The sequence below is a fragment of the Harpia harpyja genome, chromosome 17 (assembly GCF_026419915.1).
Source record: "Harpia harpyja isolate bHarHar1 chromosome 17, bHarHar1 primary haplotype, whole genome shotgun sequence".
Lineage (NCBI taxonomy): Eukaryota > Metazoa > Chordata > Aves > Accipitriformes > Accipitridae > Harpia > Harpia harpyja.
In genome coordinates this window covers 7780403-7798796 of record NC_068956.1, presented here as the reverse complement: position 1 = coordinate 7798796, position 18394 = coordinate 7780403, and the positions used below count along the sequence as shown (strand labels likewise).

The following is an 18394-nucleotide window of genomic DNA, read 5'->3' as shown; positions in this document are numbered from 1 at the left end:
AGATGCAGACATCTGCATTTAAACAGTAGAATCCCATGTGAGTGACTGTGAGGAGCAACTGAAGGAAAATAACCAGTAATTCTGACACTATTGTTTAAAAATTTCTCTGTGGGCTAATATTTGGCTTTGGCACAGAATTATAACCAGCACAAATAAGCCAGTACAGATTTTACCTTCTGTTTTGCCCAGTCTCTGGCAGACATGTCCACACGCTAAAGCTGTCATTACATCCACGCTATCAGTAGGGTATGGGCTATGGAGACAAACAAGCCTGTTGTTTCACAGAAGTCTTGTGAAACTGGTGTCCTGGTTTCGGCTGGGATAGGGTTAATTTTCTTTCTAGTAGGTGGTATGGTGTTCTGTTTTGGATTCAGTATGAGAAGAATGTCGATAATACACTGATGTTTTCAGTTGTTGCTAAGTAATGTTTAGACTAAGTCAAGGATTTTTCAGCTTCTCATGTCCAGCCAGCAAGAAGGCTGGAGGGGCACAAGAAGTTGGGAGGGGACACAGCCAGGGCAGCTGACCCCAACTGGCCAGAGGGGTATTCCATACCATGTGATGTCATGCCCAGTATATAAACTGGAGGCAGTTGGCCTGGTGGGGGGGATTGCTGCTCGGGAACTAAATGGGCATCGGTCGGTGAGTGGTGAGCAATTGCATTGTGCATCACTTGTATATTCCAATCCTTTTATTATTGCCATTGTCATTTTATTATTGTTATTATTATAATTATGAGTTTCTTCCTTTCTGTTCTATTAAACTGTTCTTATCTCAACCCGTGAGTTTTATTTTTTTATTTTTTTTTTTTCAGATTCTCTCCCCCATCCCACTGGGTGTGGGGGAGTGGGTGAGTGGCTGCGTGGTGCTTAGTTACTGGCTGGGGTTAAACCACGACAACTGGCCAGACTGAAAGCAAAGAAAAAACTCCAACCCCTTCAAACTGTGCTGAAGCTTAAGCCATTGGAAAGGGTTGCAGCAAGGTGAAACGTTGAGGCTGGCTGTGATACACAGGGACTTAAAGATAGACATCTTCCTGATGCTGAGTTTCAGACTCAACATGGAGTGCAAGCGTTGAGGAAAGCTGCACCATTTCCACTACTTTACTTTTCTGGAAAAAGGGCTCAGGAAGCTCAAGTTTCTATGTGAAAAAAAATCCTTGCAAGTACTGTCCAGACAAAATCCTGTAATTCCTCAAAGGCTAATATGCATGTCAACTGTACCAGATGGTATTCTTTAATGATCTCTACTCAGTCAGTACTGCGTGGTTTTGAAGTAGTCCATAAAGTGTTAAGTAAAATGAAGAGTTCTAGACTCAATCAATAATCAGATTGCTATAACCTTGCAATGGCTTTGAGGTGTGGGGGACAGTGTGAAATTCAGCAGGACATGGGCTCTTATTTATCATTTGACTAAGCCTCATTTACCACCCACATTAATGGCTTAATTAGCACAGATTAGCTCTATTGATCTGGAAAATCTTTGTGAAATTTAACAGACAAAACAAAAGGAGAAAAAAGAAAAAGCCCTTCCTGTTGGATTTTGGCATGATCCCCTGTTCTTCAGTAAAATTCCATCAAGTCAAAAAGAGAAGAAAGAAAATAAGGAGAGAAGAAAAAGAAGCTTTCCTAAATGTAATATACTTATGAGTAAAATTATTGGAGGACTTTCACTTTCCCAGGATCGCTATGGCTCTGCTTCCCTTTGTTCTTCGTTTGCCTGTTGGTGATTTCTCATGCTTGGGAAGAGAAGAATAACCTGGAGACTGTTATAACTCGTAGCCTCTATAAGCTGGGCAGAGAGGTCCTGGGCAGTCAGATGAGTTTCATAAAGACTACTAATTTAATCTTTTTAAAGGATTTTGTAGTATTTCAGAGGGGTAGCCCTAAAATGGATGTAAGGTGTTGCCTCTGTTTTCCCTTTCTGATTAGATGGCAGAGAGTCTGTGAGACTCAAAACCAGTTTCAGCGTAGACCTGGCAGATATCAGGCATTTTTCATGTAACCCATAAAAAGGGCCCATTTCCTATTGTCTTGCCAGAGCATCCAGAGCTTCCACAGCGCTGGTGTAACTGCACCCAGCATGTGAGTAACAGGGCAGGAGAGCTGCTGTGAGCTGCCGTGGTGCAGTCACCATGTAACTAAACACCTACCCTCATCAAGCACCTTCTGCAGTGGGAATCCATGGATTTTGGCATGCTATTAATGGCTGTGAATGAAAAAAATCTGTAAAGCGATCTAAGGCAGTGAATAACAAAAAAGTAGTACTTATGAAGACAGCTAAAATTATTTAAGATTTTAGAAAAATCAAAGAGAATTTTTGGGTTCATTAAAATTTCTTGGACTAATGGTGGAGGTTACCATCAATACACACGTGAAATACATGTAGATGAGCCAAATTAATTTTATTTTGAGCTCTTGCCTGAATTTTGTTGCTCAGCTGGATCTAAAATCAAAGATTTCATTTTATTTTTTATTTTCCTGTCACCATCCATTTAGGTTTTGGGCTAATGTATGGATTACCTGAGTCATACTTGCAAGATCTTGGAGAAATCAATTTCTTGTTTTGTTTCATCTGCACAGACTGCACTGGACAGTCAATATCCTAGCCTCAAAATCCCTTTCCTGGACCTCTATTTACGTAAGTAAACACACAATTTTTGGAAGTACGTTGATAGCTATGAAAGGCTGGAAATCCAATACATAAAAAGATCATCAGTATTCTGAGAATGAACTTATGACCGAAAAGTGATCTATCAGCACTGTATGTTTAAGATCAATATAGCTTATGAGGGCATAAAATGAGACTTCAATACTTGTGCCAGTTTGAGTGTGCCTGAATAATACAGCAATCCTTGGGGAGTGTAAGAAAGAGCCAACGTAAGTGTCCTAATTAATCAGTGGCCTAACATAATAATCAGGACTCCTTTAACCTTGTTCTGAGTCTTCAAATCTCATTACAAGACTGACTTGCTGACAGGGGGTTTCTAATTGTTTCTAACAATTATTTCCCTTATTTTTAATTTTTAGTCATGTATTGCCTCTCTAAGTAATTGGTGCAATCACAACCAGTTATGCAATTAGGCTGAATAGATGTGGTAATGTGTGTGTAATTTTGATGACAGCTGTAAAAACCTTTACTAAACTACATGTAAGAGCACTACAACACATATGCAATAGAGAGACTTGAAATTCATGGCCATTGTGAAAATCAAGTCTTACAAAATAAAAACTGATGAGTCCACGGTAAAAAATATGTTCTTACAAGCTTGTTTTGAAAAAGAAATCAGAACATTTTAAGTTACAGAGCTCAAAATAAACTTTCAATCATGGTTTGATTAGCTGGTTCATGGATAAGTCAAAGTTGGCTGTGTGTATCCTTATCACAAACAGAACAACTTTCTGCTAGACCAGGACTTTATATACCACTCTGCAAAATTGGTTTTACTGTTAAGAACAGGTGCAAATCAACTAACATAGTCATAGCCTTCATATTAGCATGGCCGCTGTGATGCAGCAGCAGCTGTGTGGCAGCTCAGCCCCTTTTAGATCAGGCCAGCATTTGTTCCTGGCTCAAAAATACTTTTAAATTTTTTTATCAAGGGCCAGATTCTGCTGTCAAATGTGTTTGTGGTTCCCCCTGAAGTTAATGGAGGTGAAGGTTATCTGTTGGGATAAAAAAAATCCCACTGTTGGCTCCAACTCTTTTGCTTATTACAAACCCCGTGTTGAGAGCACTGGCAGAAGAAATCAGGTTTACTATCTGCAACAGCCTTGTTGCTAAGAAATGGTCAAAGAATTTTCTCTTGAGACCACATAGGAGGACTTTCAATTATATCATTATTTTGAAACAAAAAGTATCTGATTTCTGTCAAGAAGTTGATTTTTTAATGCCCAAGCCCAAGACATGAGCAATACTTCAGCCAAATACTCAAATTTTTAAGCAATATATTTTTATAAATAAATATGAATGCATCAGAATATCTCCTAGAAAATACCCAGTCAATTTGTAACCCCTCTATTAATGACTGTCCAGGGAACAGCCTGGACAGCTCTCAGAAGCCTTCAACACCACTTTGTGTAGTTGTACACCTGGTTTGGAATGGTTCTAGGAATGATCAAGTAGTACAGGTTTCGACACTAGCTACTTTTCACTAAATGCTCATCATGAGAAGCAAAAGTTAGAGAAACATGTTAAAACATTTGCCAGAGACCCACTAGAAAAAATGCAGAACACCTCAGTCTGGACTCCAGCTGGCCTGTTTTTATATGGACAAATATGAACGTCTGCAGGAAAACACTTGGCACTTGCCAGTCATTTCTTACCCACACGCTTTTCTTTGTGCTGGCCAAGGTATGAATTGCTGATTTAATAGAATCATGGAATCATTTAGGTTGGAAAAGACCTTTAAGATCGTCGAGTCCAACCATTAACCTAACACTGCCAAGTCCACCACTAAACCATGTCCCTAAGCACCACATCTACATGGTCTTTTCAATACCTCCAGGGATGGTGACTCCACCACTTCCCTGGGCAGCCTGTTCCAATGCTTGACAACCCTTTCAGTGAAGAAATTTTTTCCTAATACCCAGTCTAAACCTCCCCTGCACAACTTGAGGCTGTGTCCTCTTGTCCTATCACTTGCTACCTGGGAAAAGAGACCAACCCCCACGTCACTACAGCCTCCTTTCAGGTAGTTGTAGAGAGCAATAAGGTCTCCCCTCAGCCTCCTTTTCTCCAGACTAAACAATTCCAGTTCCCTCAGCCGCTCCTCAGAAGACTTGTGCTCCAGACCCTTCACCAGCTTCGTTGCCCTTCTCTGGACATGCTCCAGCCCCTCAATGTCTTTCTTGTAGTGAGGGGCCCAAACCTGAACACAGGACTCGAGGTGCGGCCTCACCAGTGCCGAGTACAGGGGGACGATCACTTCCCCAGTCCTGCTGGCCACACGATTTCTGATACAAGCCAGGATGCTACTGGCCTTCTTGGCCACCTGGGCACACCACTGGCTCATAATCAGCCGGCTGTTGACCAACACCCCCAGGTCCTTTTCCACCAGGCAGCTTTCCAGCCACTCTTCCCCAATTTCCCACAATTCAAAAAGCAGTGGGGCAGGCAACCCCTTTCTTCCTGCTCATTTGCTGGGGAAATAGAAGAGAAAAGGGGCACTGGGACAGGGTCACAACCCCATGCAAAACCCCTGAGCTCTCCAGCAGTTTTCTGTTTGCTCCCCATGAATTTTTCACTTTTTTTCCTGCTCTTAGTATGCCCCATTTCACCAGTGTACAGACTGAGGGCTAGATGAGTTTGCAGGTCAACACACATGGTGTCCTGGTAAAATAACTTGTAGTGCATCACCTTGAACACACAAATTTTCCTCAAAGTGGCACTACATCACACCGAAGAACAGCTTAGCAACATGGCTGGCTCCAAATGGAGTTAAAACAAACTTGGTTCTGTGGCAGTGACTGACGTTGGGCCCCATTCCCAGCTACCCAGATGCAAACAAGAAGAGCAGAAATAATAACTGCATGCTGTCTTATTCTACCAGGAATGAGCTTTACCCTGAGCACCTATTATTTTTTTCCTTTCATTAGGAATAAAAAAATTAGAAGGCAGTGAGTAATACATCTTTAGGAAATGTTCACAGACTAGGTCTGATAATTACTTTTCCCACATGAGGGATATTGATAGGCTTCTACTGTGCAGTGCCCTCTCTCAACAGTCCCACAGGGTCAGAAATGCAGTGAAATAAGACAACTTCTTCATGACAGGCCTCATCTCTCTTATCTCTGTGCCCTCACAATTTGTTGACTGCTCTCTCTGACCACCCACCTCTCGCCCTCCTCTGTCTGATTCTTCTCTGTTCCTGAGTCATCATTTTTCTAGGGGAGATTTGCTGTAATGAGCATGTGATGGGACGTACTGTTGACATAGGGTAGCCTGGAGATCCAGAGAGTAACCAGCTGGACTCAGGAGGGCTTTAAGTCCCCACAGGAGATATGCCGATATACCATGGCCATGTAGTAATGGAACACACAGTCAGGTTAGTGTTGATATGCCATTGTGGCCATCTGAAACAGTAATTTCCAGCTGGTAACCGAAGTTGCTAGTTGCCCAAGGTCATGCCTTCAAATATCATGTCAGCACACACCAATGAATCCTTAGCAAATGGAATTAGGCCCTTCGGGCACCAGGTCCTGGATTTTAAAGCCACTTTCATTTGGCATAACCTAAGATTGGCTTCCTCTGCTGCTAAATGGCATAGCTCTCCCATGGGCAGAGAAGGAAGATGCTGCCTGCATCTTCTCCACCAGGCAGCAGTTGTTGGACGTACCAGTAATGTGTGGGGAGCTCCAGCCAACAGGATGTAGGCTGGATGCTGCTGGGGTGAGACAGGAGCTTGCCCAGATGGAAACCACTCTAGAAGGAGAGTGCCTGCCATGGGCAATTGTTACCCCAACACTACTTTTCCTTCCAGGAATCCATGTCCCAGCTAACTTCCTCAAACCATTTCTATCCCTTTTCTTGCACCTCAGAACATGCACTTTGTTTCAAGCTATTGCACAGCATCGAGGAACTGGCTACCTGGCCTGTCTTGTGATGAAATTTGGGAACTAGCTTTTGTGGATCTGACCCAAATGTTTAGCTGCAACTGGGCACCCCTGTTAAGTCTCCTGTTTGGGACAGTTCATCAGGCATGGGATGTGCTCTGCCACCAGCCTAGATCCTCCTCTGGGCTTTCACCCTGAGCTCACCAACTCCAAACACACTTGGAGGATTTGACTCATGCAAACTTTTGAAAATTTAACCTATTGACTCATTCCTGATTGTGAAGTCAGTCTGGGGAAAGAGCATCTTATATTTCAAACATAAAATCCTCCTCTCCTCCTCAGTAGAGGACACATTAAAAATAAAGCAGTTCAGAATTGGATTTTGGTAGTTCAAGAGCACCTACTGTTTTCTTGTGACTCTGGCAATTGCTTTCCAAGGAAACCTTTGCAATACAAGAGAATACAAACTAATTTACCATTTCTGAATTGCATAAGATTAGCTGTTTTACTGAAACAAACCAGTGTTTATTAACAGAGCTCAACTGCTATGCACTATATCAAGACTAGTAAATATGAGGTATGATACCAATGATTACCTGAATGTATGCGGGTGCTTAGCACAACTGCTGAGTGACTGGTGGAAAACTTGATTTGCTAAGCAAATGGCTTGAAAAAATTAAACAACTGGATGATTTAGTAAGCAATCTATCATTTTAATTACCCATTATTACATTTCCAGTCATTTATTTAATGCCTTATTTTTTTTTGCTTTTCAACATTTCCAGAAAAAATAGTTATATTGGTTCAATTTTGGGCTATGACTAATAATTACCCAGAATTTACAATCTGCCTCTTGGCTATATGACCACATGGAGTCTGTAATTCTAACCAAATCAGGTTGCAGGGTTGGGACCTCTACCTACAGAGAATCAGTGACATTCAGTGTCAGTGCCTAAGGGCTGAAGGTCTATCTTACCTTTTTTTGAAGACTTCAATATGCATTAGGAAATCTGTACTGCCAAAATTAAGGGCTCAACAACATTTTTGGGACTATTTCTTAGACATTCATACAGGCAAGCAGAAATGCAAGTAAAAATTGTGACCTTGTAAAGAGGATGTCTTTTGCAGATTTGACTAGAGCTGTGGAGTAATTTTACTCTTAAAAGATCATCAAGAAACTGCCCCTCCCTGCTGAAATAAACTTCTTGTCACTAAACTAAATAATCTTGACTTTCACAGGCTACCCAAAGCAAGGTTTGGTTTTATGTCCCAGAATACATCCCAAATAACAACCTTCCTCCCTTCTCTTATAAAGGTTGCCAGTTTTCTTTTATAGCTTTGTACTCAAGACATGGTTGTAAATTTGAATTCCAAGCCATTTGCTCCAACCATCTTTTTAACATTAACAAAAGAGTAGCAAGGAGAGAAACAAAATAAAAGAAACAAACAGAACAAGCAATGCAAAGTAAAAGGACTCTAATGAAAGCAGTAACTTACTGTAGCTACTTTCACTATCGCTGGCATTAGAAGAAACATGTTCTGCAAGAACAGTACAGCAAATTAAAGAACATAACCAAGCACCACAAAGCTGCAGAAACTTAAAAGAACTGCCACAGTCATGCAAAGGTAGTTGTGCAGAAAGGAAATAAAAACTACGCAGTGGCATCACCTGAAAACTCTCAGATAATTTAGTACACAGGTAAAATGAAAGCTTTCTCTCTTGTGGCATTTCAGAAAGAGACTGTATGTATTAGCTAGTGATATGCGTCATGGCAAAGCCAGGTCTTTTCTTGATAAGACAGTTAATGACATCTCAGATAACTTAATTTCAAATTATATTATGGTCCACTTGCATCTCACTGGAAGTCTTGAGTAATTTCATGAAACCTGAGTGTGTCCTCATATTATTCTGTACTATCAGTAATGTGCATCATTAATGCATTGGAACTATTCCTGCTAAACTTCTAACCTGTGTCCATCTTTAATCACTGTGCACTATCCCAAAAGGTTAAAAATTAACATGAAAATGGTTTTGATATCAAATATTGTAACCGTAACTATTTTACCCTGTCCAAAAAGAGAAGACAAAGCCAATGACAAAACTAAGAAAATAAATGGAATAAATATTTTTTCAGACATTGTCTAGCCTCAGGATTTGACCTGGAGTATGAAAACCTTTACCAGAGCAGTCTGGATGGGTGAATAGGGATATACTAACTGTCATGACGGTATCAGGCTTGTGGTTTGGCAAGTCTGGTGTCCTGTTTCTATTATCATATTATTTAAAGGAAGGTGCAACCTATATCATGTGAAGTTGCTGTTCCCAAACTGTAGCCAGCAGGCTGTTTACAGTCAGTCAGACCATGCTATATGGTCTCCAGGAGGTTTGCAGAACCACATTAAATGCTAGTTTTAGTACTATCTCTGGTAGAAATGCTGATTACTTTGCACCCGAAAGATCATTTGACAGTTGAAACTTTTCAGCTGGTCCAGGACATTTAGAAGCCAATGCTATAATGGCTATATGGTTGGGAGCCACACTGGCTTAACGAGAAAGACACAGTGGTTAAATGGAAAATGGGTACAAATAAGTCACCTCCTGACAAACCCCAGGAGCCAAAATTTGTCCAATATTTGTCATTAAACCAGTGGGCAGATTAGGCTGTGGGTGATCCACAGCACTCACCTGCAACTGCCTCTAAACATTCCCAGTGAAAGAAGGAACTCATAAAAGCCAAGAATCCCCTGGGATGAACCCAGAGTAGACCATGCATGGATGTCATGAAAGATGACTATGGGAACAGTGCCAAGACCACGTCTTCTCTGCAAGGTGCTGCGTGTCCCCCACGTACCAATCTAATGGCTTAGGGTTCACAGAGTGGGCCCGATTGAGTTACTGGAGTAGCAGAAATGAGAGGCGATGATATCTGATAAAAATAGTAAGAGAAAACTTTGATCTTGGGCTTAGTAAGAAGCTTTAAAGAATTAAACTTACATTTTGAAGAAAACAGTATATTGGCTTTTGGACATTTCTTAGCAAGTTAACAAGGGTTGTTTCAAACTGATCTGCTATACAGGACTCTGAAGAACTTTATTAAACAAGAAAAAAATATCCTTCATAGTAAGAACTGTCATTTAAAAGGCATATCTGAGTCGAATATTAGCGACATTTGGATGGGCGGGAATGTCTAGAGGTGTGTCAGTAACTGAAAGCTAGGTCCAGTATTAATAGAGAAACTAGAGCCTATATAATACCTCTATGCTACTTCTCCCTTAGCAATTTGCAGAATTCAGTTATCTCCTTTCAAATGGTTGGACATTATGGAGATTTGCCTTTGTAAGGACACAGATATTCAGGAGGGTTATCAGATCGTAAATGTTCTACTTCTCTTTAGGCAGGGAAGGATCTGCGTTTGCTGATAATGAGCTGCTAGGACACTTTACTTAAAGCAGCAGAACTGTTAAAATGCAGGTGGCAGCGACATTTGCCGTCTATCGCTGACAAAACTAGTCTTGCAGAACTGTTCTTTGTAGAAGAGATGAAGCTTTCATCTTTAAGTTGCGAGGTACTGTATGGCTTAAAGTTAAACCATTAAAAAGTCCCTTCAACAAATCAGTCAGAAATAGAATAATCTCTAAAATTGTGTGCATGGATGTGCATTCCTGCAATTAAAAAGCACATACAAAACAGTAGGCGATGCAGTGTTAGCATTCACACACATTTTGCTCCAATTACTTGGCGCTTAAGAGAAAGGATGAGAACTGAGGAAGAAGCAGCCAAACACATGCAAGTGGCATTTTCTTTAAATTATTTAGATCTGGATACAGAATATAATATAACTATTTATATAGAAATCAGCTGCAAATATTTCATTCTATACAACTTTTTCTGGTCTAACTTTCGAGGAAGCAAAATTGTTTCTGAACAATTATCTGACACATTACACATTCTGCAATGCCAAGTCTTGAGACAGGATTGCTGCATCAGAAAAAGAAATTGATTAAGGTAGCATAACAGAGAATAGGTTGCTAATGGTGAAATGGGTCCAAAATTAGATTTGGAGAAGGCATGGTCTTCTCTAGCCTGCAAATGACTTCTTCCATTAATAACAAATACTAATCTAAAATCCAGCAAAGTAACAAACACTCCCATGCAAAAAGCTGAAAATGCAGAAGCAACAGCATAAAATAATTGTCTATTGAGCTCCTCAGGATATGATCAAGTTAAAATGTTCAACTTTCCCTTTAGATGGAGAGGGAGGGATTGTTGCTGAAAAGAACAGTCTAGGCAGCAAAACGAGTTCTAGGTATGCTACTCTACAGAACTGCCATGATGGGAACAATAACATACTGTCAGAAACAAAAAGTGTTATTACAAAAGAAGTGAAAGTGTCTGCTTGATACACTGTATGTTATTTAATATCGTCATGCAGAACAAAATGATTGAAACATTTTTGATGCATTCACAGCTGGGTAACAAATAAAACTCTATCTTGTGCATGCTAGGAGTGGAGGGTCCTCAGAGAAGGAACAGAAGCCAAAACAAAACAAAACAAAAAAAGATTTACAGTGACCATTCCTGGGAACTTACTCAGAGTCTTTGTTCCATAACCGTCGTCACCTAATCCGGGGATGTCCTGCACGGAAGTCCCCAGAGAGAGCAATGAGAAAGGAAGAACAGCCGCAGAAGAGGAAGGAAGAAGTCAGTGGAGTTGAAATGGATACTACCATGACTGACCATGTTGATTGAGCAATCTGGATCCCTGCTTTTTCTTTCTGAAACAACTTTAGACCCATATTCTATGGGAATGCAGCCACTGAAAGAGGCAGTGACCATGATACATGGCTTTTGGAGCTGTGAGGAAGAAGGAACAACCAGATAAATAAAGTTCCAGAAACGATCCTCACCGGATAAATTTAGGAGACAATTATTAAGAAAAAAAGTGAATATTTGGGCTTGGAACTAGCACATATTTTCAATAGTGCTGGTTCTCTGTACAAATTAAGCAAGCAGTAAATGCCCAGGGAGGTACACATTCCAAGATCTGATTTACTTCTTTAAGCTGTTAGCATGGTTGCTTCATTTAATCGTTAAACTTTCAGTGAAGCTGCCCATGGCAATCAAATTGGAGAATGTCAAAGGCAAAAGAGAGATTATAGCAGACCTTTAAAAAAGTAATAATTTAGTTTAGTGTTGTGAAAGAAACCACATTTGGATTATTTTGAGCCAGTTCTGATCTGGGAATATTTAATCAGAGAGAAGTTTGGATTTATGACAGGTGCCACAACAACTTTGAGGAGCCACATTTGCTCTTCCAAAAGTTAAGGTCACTGTTTTAGTCTTCTGAAAGTTATGTTTCCAGGGTTGGAAGGACCAGCTGGATCCAAACTGCAGTCACACATTGGTCACAGTAGTAATACCTCTCCTGCCTGCCTACGACAGATATTTGCCTAGATGTGTGGGATACTGGTATCATGCGTGTCACCCATTTTTTGTGCTGCTGCATGTGACATCGTCTCCAAGAGGTTACTTACGTTCTGGATCACTTGTTTCCTGCTCACTCTGCTCCTTGCTCTTGTAGAATGGGAATTTTCGTGAAAAGATGAAGTTCTTTTTACGCTTGTCATTGAATGACTGTGAAGGAGAAAAGGCATGGGGCAAAAACAGGGACGTCTAATTGTTGTCACACTCATGCTGACAAAACAACTAGTTTGTAAAAGTGGAGAGAACTGTAGTGACTCAAATCAGTCCAAACCAAGTGGCTGCAAAGAATCAGAGGTGGTTGCGGTGAGGTCTGCAGGTTGAAGGCAAAGCCCCTGGAGACTGGATCGATCTGATTACAGAGGTCTCAAATCACAACCTTCAGCTCCTTATTTGGAAACTATTGCATTTGGCTTGTTCAGATGAAGAGCTACAGATGGCTCAGCACGCTTTCAGATCAAGCCACTCATCTTTAATCATAGCAGACTGTGCACAGGATTAATTAACTGGCTGAAAAAGAATAGGCTGCAAAGAGGAAAGCGGAAGCCTTTGATTTGCTTGTAGTAGGTATGTGAATTCAGCCCTGTGCCAATTAAAAATCAAATATTTTTTTCTGGGAACTGCTGCTGGTTTCATAATGTTTTATTTGGCCTCTTAATCGACAACTTCTTAAATCTGTTTTAATGCGCTTTTTTTGCATAATTAAAAAAATACTTTGTTTTATTTTATACATGTATATTTACTCATTAGGTTCCTCTGGAAATGCTTTTAGTTTTATGTGATTTAGAGATGGAATTCTGCTGATAAGCAGTATTTCATTGCATGTTGAGCAACATATATTGCTTTAATTTTTTAAATGGGGAGTTAATATGGAAAAAATTGGATTTTTTTTACACAATAAAACCTTTGACTTTATAGACAGTCACAAGGGCTCATAGCAGTGTACTATGTAAAAGCAGGATATGCTTAGTTGGGACATTTATTTCAGATACTAAATGAGGAATTAGGGTCCCTATACAGTCAATTGAGAGAAGCTGGCATTTCCAGAGCTGAAATGCAGATAGTGCTTATCTGAAATGATCTGTGTTGTCGGTCTGACAATGTCCTACGCTGTTTCCTATACTCAACATATGCAATACCTACACGACTTTGCAAGTGATCACCTCCAAGAGAGCAGAGACCTTCTTAGCTCATTTAAAGGACTAATCTCATGTGTTTGTCATTGCTCGAATGAAATATAACCAGTATTTGGCTCCAATTCTGAAATGGAATATATTTAGAGTTTCAGAACATAATTCATTTTCTTACATTTTGGAAGCACAGCATAAAATGTGGTTTAGAATATGTATTTCTGAAAGATGTAAAGTTAGGTACTGAAAATCTCTATTAAAATAGTTGTCTACTTGTGTCACGAAAGTTTCATGCCACTTTTACATTTCAAGCATATTTAAAGTTCAGTAACTGAAAACAAAGGAAAAAAAATGCACACGTAGAATAAATGATCCATGAAAATCTCTCAGAGTATGTAAACATTCAATGTGAAATTAATGTGGAGGTCATGCACAAATAATCCAGACAGCATGCAATTTCAAAACAAAGCAAATATGAAAGAAAGCCAGAAGAAAAAAAAATGCACATGAAGGATTAAAATAATCTGTGGATGAAAAGAGGACTGACATGCACATTACATCACTTTAATGACCTAAAGGATATAATTAAATTAAAATGTGTTTTCTGTGATCATTTCTTTTATTTTTCCAAAGAAAGGAATGTAGCATGTTAACATTTCCCATTGTGAAAATGTTGTTTGTCACGAGTCATCTGAATTTGACATAGTAACAGTATAGGCATTATACTTTAAAAGGGAAAAAAAAAATATACACAATAGCACCTCAAAAACCAAAGGGGTTTTAAAATTACAATCACTTCATTACCAAATGCCATTTCACTTTGGAATTAAAGAGAATGTTATTAAATTGATAAATAAATATGCTGTGTTTCACAGAGATTATACAATAAATAACACTTATAAGTATTCTTTTTCAATTTTTTCCCCAACAGTCTAGAGCAAAAACTTCAGAAAGTTCATTTTCACCAGAAAAGCATACATTTTTTTCAAGCTTATGATCTAAAAGTATATTCCAAATTAGACAGGTCTACTGTAGAGTTATATAAACTTTTTCTCCTTTTGCAATTTCAAGTATTGGGTTGCCTTTTTAATAAGATATTGTTCCACTTCAGTTTGGACAATCAAAATCTGGCAATTTTTAGCAGGTGAGTATTATGTCCAACTGTGTCACTGTACACCAGTAAAAAGCCTTGTTCCTAAAACAAAGCTGACTCTTGGTTTATTAATATCCATAAGCAAATATGTTTATGCATGTGTTCATATTTCTATAGATTAACCAATGTGTATATTCATGTTAATGACCATATATACTATCATAATGTAGTCAGATGGTTTGTATTCAAAATAACAAAGAAACTGTAAAATATTATAAAACACTAAAATGGGTCTGATCCTGCAAACTTATAGAAATAATTAGTCCTTGGTACTAACTGAATGGGTTTACTAAGTATTTATTTTCTTGTACATTAAGTGCATGTTGCTTCACAAGAAACTAAAGGCAGGAGCCTTGATTTTGGTTTTGTATCCAATATAAATGTGATTAAGCTCAGGCTGATGGTCTCCACCTTAAGGATATGAAATCCTGCAGACATCCAGCAAAATCTCCTTACAGATACCATGATATATATCTCTAATGTATAGAGATAAGGAGGCTGGCAAAGATAGGAGAGGGAGACTCATGCAGAATAAAATGATGTTTTCATTGGACACATTGTGTTAATTCCAGATTTTTTTCTGTTGGTGGAGGAGTAGAGACCCACACTGAACACATATTTTCTTTTCTAAGAAAGGATCATGCATGTGAGGAATGGTGGTAAGGTTCGACTGCAAACTTCAGATGCATGTTTTTGAGAGATTTTATATGTATAAAATGGAAACTTTGAGACCTGTCAAATATGCTGGAGCCAGTTTTCACAGGGGCTCCCTATGCTGCTGGAGAGCTGCGAAATAGCCATAGGATAAATGAAAGAGAGGTATTTGCCTGCATCTCTCAGTCCGATGCAAAAGTTGCACGCAACTGGAATTGAAATTGTGGTATCAAGCTTAGGCTTGACTCAACAGTATTTATGCAGGCAGAGTTTCTGAAAGTCAGTGAAAAAGTGCCTGAAAATGGATTCCTGTATAAGTCGCAATTTCTTTGCCATGAATATTGTAAGATCCTGTGATGGCAAATAACCCAGGCATTTCAGTCGCAGTGAAAAACCCGTACAATAGATTAGATTACTTTTATACCTCACTGCCGTCAGTTCACACAGGCTACCACTAACTTAGGAATTGGCATTAGTAGGCACTTATATAGACAAGTGCCTAAGACTGAAAAGAAAAAGAAATTTTTGAGTACTGTCTGACAACTGAACAGTGAGGTCGTTCTTCACAACATCTGAACTGTGATGAAAAAAGAGTCTTTTCTCAGAAAAAAAGGGGAGAAAAGCTTTCACTGATGTCCTGGCTTGAATTTTTGTTTGATACTACTTAGGCAGAGACTGTGGTTTGGAGAAACCAGAAAAAAATTGTGATGTGCACTCTTGCTTGACCAAATATCCCCAAATATCCCCAGTTATGTAAGTCTCGCTTACACATACCAACCTTCCCTGGTTGTGACAGACATTAGGACACTGTGTGTTTCTCATTCGTAAGAACTCCCTTTGGTACTTTCTTTTGTGTCAACATCATTTTTGTATTCTAAATGCTTTTCCCTAGGTGCAGCAGCCATATATATGTTACCCATCAGCTAATAGGGCAGTGTTTTTTTAAAGGAAAATTTCTTGTAACATTAAATAAACAATCCAATTTCAAAATTTGCTTTATAGTGGCAAACATCACAAAGAATAGTGTATCAGTAATTTGATAGTTGGACCATACTGCAGTAGGCAAATACATAATTGTTTACTTTGAGCTTCTTCCCAATTTTCTTTCACAATGTAGCTGATTCAGCCCACACTATCTAGTGCAGATGTGCTCTTGATAGAGGTTGTCCTCTTTACGCTTTGCAGAAGAGCCTAATGTGTTGGGGAAAGAGTTCTTTTGATGCTCTAAAAGCTCTACAGGCAACTACATCTTCTAAAAGCCATTAAACTCCCAAATACATTGGGAATACTTTATGTTGCTATTTCATTCAGCCAATGCTAATAATCGGTCATGAGCTGGGAACCAATGTTTGGGGATCACCTGAGAAAAAGCTGTTACAGAGCACTGGCTGTGAAATTCTTTTATACAGGGTGTAGAGGAATTTCACTTACCACCTAAAAGGCAAGTTTGAGCTAAGCTTTAGCCTAGTTTTTATTTACATGATTATCTGTATCAGTCTCATTCTGAGATTGGTCTAGCAGTGTATATGAGTTCATTAATTTTGCTGCTTCTCATCTGCCATGGTTTTTTTGATTGTTCTCCTTTAATACCTGTTTTTGGTGCAACTTAAATGAAAAGCTCTTGCTTATACAGCATTCTACAAAAAATCTACAAAATTTATCAGCAACATTATGTCCCCGCAATCCTTTTCTCTGTATTTAATCCACACTTTTTGTATTAGGGACATTCTTTTATTCTGTTTGAACACTGACCTTAATAAAGGTCTGGGCACTCAAATGCTGTTAAATTTCTACATGTTAAATCTCTCCATCTTACTGAAAAGTTGCACTGATATCAGAAAGAAAACTTTTGGACTGTAACAGATAGTCAGTGTCATTTCTGCTTTCAAACGTATATATCACCTCTGCTTTTATAATGGGGCTTTCTCACTTAGCAATTTGAAATGCATGATAAATATGAAGTCTCCAGAACAAACTTTTGAAGACAATCCTGTGTTAGTATATTGACTTTATGTGAAAAGTGGGTTTGCAGTTAGCATGGCAGCATGGTCTGGGGACCATGGGTCTAACGGCACTTTGGGATCTTCTGTCTCATTGTCCCGTCTGCAGTACGGGGACCATAGCAGTGCCCTCCTTACAGGCACTTTGTGGGGACTAGGACAACACTGTGACCTGGTGGATACTAGCACTGAGGCCATGGTAGTTTCTTTTATTAAGATAATGAAGTATACTCAGGTTAAGTGACTTGACCAAGTCTGGAAAAAAGCCAATGCTACTGAGCTATTCTTGTTTTCCTGGTGTAACCCCAAACTTGGCCATGGACTGGGTTCACACACACAGAAAGCTCCTAATGATGTCTGTGCAGACATGCAGAAGATAAACTAAGAAGTCATTAGTGGCAACTATAAACCTCATTGTATAGTGACCACGCAGTATATTCCTTAAGACATACATCTTTCATTCACAGTCTGACGACACAGTTATATGCTAGCAAGCAACACTTGACAACTTCTCTATATCCTTTTATGAGATGCAGGGGGAAGCATGTCCCTATTCTTTTAAGTTCAACCTTAAATTTTCTTACATACTGCAAGTATTTGGAAAAAAAAAAAAACAAAACAAACCCTGGGCTACAGTCATTCCATATTGAAGTTTTGCACCATGATCTGTTTTGATAAGTGAGAATAAACTTTGGGTGAGAAGAAGCTCAGATGAAGATAACTCTGCTTGCTTAGTTTTCCTATGAAGCTGCAGGGAGATTTGGATCTTGGAAATCCAAAATGAAAAAGTACAAGCCTGATTAAAAACCCCATTCTGTCTAGCTTCTACAGACAAGGGTAGTGTTGCTTAGTATTCATAAATATGAAATTTTACTAATCTTTTTTTTAAGACTGACTTAATGCCACTTGTCAGCCAGCAACTCAATTTTAATTCCTAACAAAACAACAGTTTAAACCAACACCATCTACCAGGGGAACAGAAAGACTAACAGACTTTCAAGAAAGCATGTAAAAGTAGCATTTCCAATTCTGCAAACATGTATTTAACTTGGTGCGAGGTTTGAATCCCATTAAAAAGGGAGTACTCATCTGTGCTAATTTACATTGCGTCACTGTTGGCAGGATTGAAACGCCAATGTAAAAGCCTTGTGTATGTGACGGCCAAGGTCATTTACAAATATCTGAAGGTTGTACATAAAGAGGGTGGGAAGGATTTGTTCAAGCAGCAACACTGAAATTAATAGTGTGAAAATAAGAAAGGGCAAAAGCTCCTTGACAGTGAAATCAATTTGGATGTAGAATAATCTGCCCCGAGGGAAGTGGAAAAGCCTAGATCATTTTTCATATTTAAAACAAATCTGCTAATCTTAAGTACTATGGGGAATAACACTGCAGCGCTGGGAGAGAAAGAGGCGGTGAAG

General features: G+C 39.2%; 1 protein-coding gene across 34 annotated transcripts in view; it reads right to left on the bottom strand.

Annotated features, from left to right (window-relative positions):
* Positions 1-18394, bottom strand: part of DLG2 (discs large MAGUK scaffold protein 2) — a 1027713-nt gene that overhangs the window by 18688 nt on the left and 990631 nt on the right. For 23 of the 34 annotated variants that reach the window (XM_052812305.1, XM_052812306.1, XM_052812315.1 and 20 more), the window contains 2 exons: positions 12090-12189; positions 8052-8093 (listed from right to left, as the gene is read on the bottom strand). In XM_052812305.1, the coding sequence (XP_052668265.1) occupies positions 8052-8093; positions 12090-12189 (142 nt within the window). Of the gene's footprint in view, positions 1-8051; positions 8094-11145; positions 11192-12089; positions 12190-18394 lie in introns of all 34 variants that reach the window. The other 11 variants (XM_052812312.1, XM_052812319.1, XM_052812334.1 and 8 more) reach the window with 3 other exon arrangements.